This window comes from Trichoplusia ni, chromosome 20 (genome assembly GCF_003590095.1).
Source record: "Trichoplusia ni isolate ovarian cell line Hi5 chromosome 20, tn1, whole genome shotgun sequence".
In the NCBI taxonomy this organism is placed as follows: Eukaryota; Metazoa; Arthropoda; class Insecta; order Lepidoptera; family Noctuidae; genus Trichoplusia; species Trichoplusia ni.
In genome coordinates, this window is record NC_039497.1 from 5,790,528 (window position 1) to 5,795,910 (window position 5,383).

A 5,383-nucleotide genomic window follows, 5' to 3' on the forward strand; every position below is an offset into this window, starting at 1 on the left:
GTATTTTACTTTATAAGATTGGAGACGCTATGTCTTCTACCATTACCAAATAAAATTAGTCGCGAAATTTTAACATGAATATCATTTCCAGTTACTAGACCTGATGCACACGCTACACAGCCGCACAGCACAGATCTTCAAATGGTGGCGAGACGAAGCCGACCAGGGACAAAGTCAGTCTTTTTTGATGCCATTATAATTAATGTTAGATTGTTTTTTTCTATGACCACCCAATGTATATATTTTTCTCTCAGGTGCTGAAGAATACGACCTATGGGAGGTAGCGTGGAAGCCACTACTGCAAGGTATCGCACAATTCTGCACGGACAGACGGAAACAGGTGAGATATTATTATATTGTTTAACTAGCTGTTGCTTGCGGTTTCGCCTACGTCGAAGTCGGATAAAAGTAGCCTTTGCTAATCCAAACTGCCATCTATCTTCATAGAAATCGGTATAGACGTTTGAGTGAAAAGACTTAAAAACCATACATCCTTAGACTAAATCAAAGACACTCATATACTTAGTATTAGCGCTATATGTGCTCAAAAAAAGAAATTTTCGATAGACAGAATTTTTATACGATTTTCGCACTTAATCTAATTATTTTCCAAGGTCCTTAAGAGTAAATTTCCCTTGCAGGTTGCAAACAGTGCTATAGCATATCTCCAGCGGGCTCTCCTGGTGCCTGGTCTGTCTGCCATGGGGGGCAGTGGCTGGGAGGCGTGCTTCGAGAGCGTTCTGTTCCCACTCCTGGAACAGCTGCCTCGCAGAGCTGATACCACCGCCAGGGCCAATACTATCATGTGCAAGGTATGTACTACAGGTATCGAACAAAAGCGAGTCAGAATCGCTTACTATTAAAGTGGAAATAAATTGTTCATTCATCAATCAACATTAATTGAATTCTGTTTTCATGCATTTTTCATAGCTGCAAGAAAAATACCTCATCTTTGTACATATTCAACTGTCTGACTAATACGGTATCTTAGCAATTGGGTATCACTGGAACCTTTACGTACGGAACCCGAACACGAAGCCGTCATCGTTTCATCACATCACCAGCATATGCGTACATTGAGCGTAAGCGCATCGTATATTCCACGATGTGCTTGGCAAGTTGTCGTGGTGTCCGCGCTGCGCATACGCTTAACAAACGCTTCGTCCACATCGTACATATTCTTCGTTGTCTTCATTTCATGCCATTTTTTTATATATGACTGTTTCTATTTTGTAAATATAGCCTTTATAATTTAAATCACCATATCAATGGCAGCAAGCAATGTACCGTGTATTCACCGCATCGGATGTCTGTTTCTTTCACAAAAGCTTGTTATAAGTCTAATTATTTTTGTGCTGTGTTGTAACTTTAATGTTTGTTTTCAAGCTAAACAAGGATTTCATATTACTGATTTAGTACGGGACTCATTTTTGTGTAATATCATACAGTTAATGCATAACACTCATATTCACCCTTCCCATAAGGGAAGAGGTCTGTGCCCCTCCCTGGGACGTGCGTATACAGGCTGGTATCACTTATTAAACGTGGCAGGTCATAACAGATCTATCTTTTTTTTTAATAACGTTATTTTCAACAATTACTTATATACCACAATGCACTAAATAAACAAATATTAATATCCTCCCAGCTACTCAATTCTTTGCACTCCATATGTTGCAAAGATTATCATCGGCCTAGTCTTTTCCCACCTATGTTGTTGTCGGCTTCGTGTTACATAACATTAGTGTAGTCCACTAGTCATCAGCAAGTGTGGCCGCTGTGCGCAGGTGTTCCTGCAACACCTGTCGGCCCTGAGCTCGCGCGGCTCGTTCGGGCGCGTGTGGCTGCGCGTGGTGTCGCGCCAGCGCGCGCTGCTGGCCGCGCCGCCCGACGACCCGCTCACCGAGGCCGCGCTCGAGTCGCTCAAGAACATGATCCTAGTCATGGACTCCGTCAGGGTAAGTGCCGAAGATAGACCTCGATGGCGTGCAATTGGGGAGGCCTATCCAGCAGTGGACGAATTATGGGGTCATGATGATGATGTTAACCACTTCTGGAGAAACTCCTCTTATCTAGAACTACTTTACAGGGGAGTTCTTTTTTAATTTTAACTAAACTTATCGGTGCTTCTAGGAGCTGTGAATGAGTTTTTAAAGCGGAATCGTTATCGTGCTGATAACTAATTTTGATATGATGAAGATTTTTATGTGATACGATCCCTAGCAGTTTATAGTTTGCACTTATTTTATTCAGAATCAAACTCACGAAGGTCCTTGAAAAAACGTGAGCGACACAAATGAGTAATCGTACCGACCCAAGTGATAATATTTGATGCTATCTTTGCAGATATTCAGCAACGGCGACGGCTACAATGAATTATGGTACCAGACATGGGAAAAGATCAACGAGTTCCTGCCTAACTTGAAAGAAGAACTGTTTCCACAAGGTACATATGTATAACATAATATTCTTTCTACGTGTAGAGCAGCACAATGCTTCTAAATTAATTCTTCTAAATTAAACTAAATATTGAAATGAAACTACTTTTACGGATTTTATCGCGGTTTAATTTTAGATTTTAGTTCCCGACGTTTCGAAACCTTTGCAGGTATCATGGTCACGGGCAGACGGTCTGCCCGTGACCATGATACGTCTAAAATCATGATACGTCTAAAATTAAACCGCGATAAAATCCGTAAAAGTAGTTTCATTTCAATGTCTAACATTCGCGTAAACCTAAGAAACCACTAAACTAAATATGTTACGTTTTTTTTTTTCGGGTCTATATTTTTTCGCTTTGGTATGTAATGTAAGTGTTATTGTTCCAGTGAAAGACACAGCCCCGCCGCCCAGCAGCCTGGCCAGCGTGCAGGGTCCCTCTCCGTCGCTGCCGGCCCTAGTACCCGTGTCCGCGGCCAGTACGCCCACACTACTACCCGTCTCCCCACCACTCCCACAGCCCACAGCACTCCCACCCAACGTGGCCAACGTGCCCAACGTACCCAACCCCCACTCCCCAATTAACATCGTACAAACACCGCCCTTGGTCGCCAACACGCCAACGTTGGTGGCCCCTACGCCAATCAGTGGGATGGTACCCATTAGGAACCCTTTATACGATCAGGCTGGATTAACATCCTCTGTGCTACTGCAGCCTTTGAATGAGGTAGGTCGGAATTTAAGCGAAATTTATTAGGTCTAACTTGGATTGTTTTAACTCTATCTGGAATTTTATAACATCTGTTTATTTACGACTAAGTGTGTAAGTTTCTAAACAGCTTCATATTTCTTTTTCAGATGATTTCGACCCCTATTGGCATGTCGATACAGTCGCAGATGCCGATCCTATACCCGCAGAGCGCTGACACGCAGACCGCCGTACCCAGACCAGACCCATCCCGGCCAGACCTCATGCAGAACGTCGCCTACCCCACGCCGTACCCAATCAACCTCGTCCAACCAGACCCCACACAAACGCCATACATTTACAACGAGGCCCCCGAAAATAAAGTCGCACACAGCGAGCTATACGCCGACTACCTAACCAACCCGTACAGTGAAATCAAAGATGTAACGAAAGAAGCAACCCTATACGATCCCGAGGACCCCAAGAACCCCGAGCAAAATCCTCTACTAGCCGTCCTAGATAAGAAATCCTTCAGTGCAAATACAACACCTATGCACAGTACGAATAAGGCTCAATTTGGATCGAGTGACAACGTGAGGCAGGATTCAGGAATGTTCAACTTTTCGAGTTACTTTGGGTCTGTGAGTGAGGCGATAGGGCCCGGGTCTGAGGTGTTTGACACCCTGATGTCGACACAGGAGGGATAGCTGAGCGACCGCGACCGGGGCACGTGGTTGTAAACGAAATTGAGAAAGGCCAGAAGTTTCCAACAATATCAACTTGTAAATATAAATTTCGCCGGAATTTCAATTTGTATACAAAAGAGTATACGAACAGGCAGTTTAAAAGTCCTGATAACATATATTTGCAGTCACTAAATACAACATTTCTGGTCTAATCATACAATCTAGTTAGAAAATACACTTAATGTTATAATATAGTTTAATTAAATTATATATTTAAATGTACATGGGATTATTAGCCTTACCACCTTTAAAATAAAGTCCTATATCATAAGGGCAATCACCATTATTTATGTATTCTTAGCTTGGTATTTAAGAAATTATTTTAATCAATTTTTAAATTATTTTCAAGTGATATTTCTTCGCATCGGCCTAATAACAACTGGGAATTATAATTTATTTTAGAAATATTGTTTTATGTATCACATTCCAGGCCAATATATTTTTGTATTTATTTAAAACTTGTAATCACTTCGTGACGAACTTTGAGGAACTGGAGAAAACTTATGCAGTTTTCACTTCATTACATTACTTTCTTTAAAAAAAGTTCTGACAGACATTGGACTATTGAAAGCCAACCGACACAACTTTTGTATTGTTTCTTCTGCTGATAATATTCATCTTCTTTAATATTCCTTAATATGTCAGTACTTACATCGTAATAATAATATGTACTTACGTACTGTGCTGTTGTTTAAAATTTCCTTACCATTATATACCTCTCCCATAGTTCGTTGCGAAGTCATTTTAGTCCGTCCAGGCAAGTGGCATTCGTACAGCCGATAACTCTGATAATGATCCTCACTATGAAAGTAAAGGCCAAAAGCCAAGTTTAAAAAAGGACACACAGCAAAATATCCCACTTAGGTTGATATGTACTAACAAAAACCCCACTTATCTAAGTGTTTTTGCAAACAGCTGTGAGTCACGTGATCTAAGTTCTTGATAGCGCCATCTATCGGTAACATTCGTAAATGTCACTTGTCTAGGAGGTTTTAACTACATGTTCATATACGCTAAGTTATTTAGTCCTTTCAATGTTTATATTTAGATGAAATCGTAAGGTTTTGGACCGGAGGGATCATGTAAATTGTAATTATCTGTTTCGTTTTGTATAGAGAGTCATATATAACTAATATTGTATCAATGTAATATAATGTTTAACAATTTATTATTAAAATGTTTATAACATACACTGTGGTTTTACTTGTTATGGTATAAGAAAGTGATGTTGGTATCTTTGAGCTGAAGTAAATGAATAGCTTAATGTTTTTGCTTCATAAATATGTTTGTCGATGTAAGATTACTTTCGGGTTGGGTTGTTTACTTGTATCTACTGAGTACAGTAATAACCAATGTGTCAGTAATTCAGGATTTGAACTTTAATCACGTAGTGTGTGAGATTTAAGATGACAGTTCGTTTTTTACGAACTTATTAGTTTTCATTTTCTTATCACATCGGATTTTTAAAGAGTTTATCGAGTCGAGTCTCAAGCATAATAAAACGAAAGTG

At 40.2% G+C, this 5,383-nt stretch overlaps 1 protein-coding gene across 1 annotated transcript in view; it reads left to right on the forward strand.

Moving 5' to 3' along the window:
- The window catches only part of LOC113503891 (Golgi-specific brefeldin A-resistance guanine nucleotide exchange factor 1), a 45,125-nt gene extending 40,062 nt beyond the window's left edge, over window positions 1-5,063 (forward strand). Inside the window, exons 24-30 of the mRNA XM_026886026.1 lie at window positions 92-173; window positions 255-340; window positions 642-812; window positions 1,788-1,958; window positions 2,347-2,446; window positions 2,829-3,166; window positions 3,298-5,063. Coding sequence (XP_026741827.1) covers window positions 92-173; window positions 255-340; window positions 642-812; window positions 1,788-1,958; window positions 2,347-2,446; window positions 2,829-3,166; window positions 3,298-3,834 — 1,485 coding nt within the window. The 3' untranslated portion in view covers window positions 3,835-5,063. The remainder of the gene's footprint in view (window positions 1-91; window positions 174-254; window positions 341-641; window positions 813-1,787; window positions 1,959-2,346; window positions 2,447-2,828; window positions 3,167-3,297) is intronic.
- Window positions 5,064-5,383: the final 320 nt, after the last annotated feature.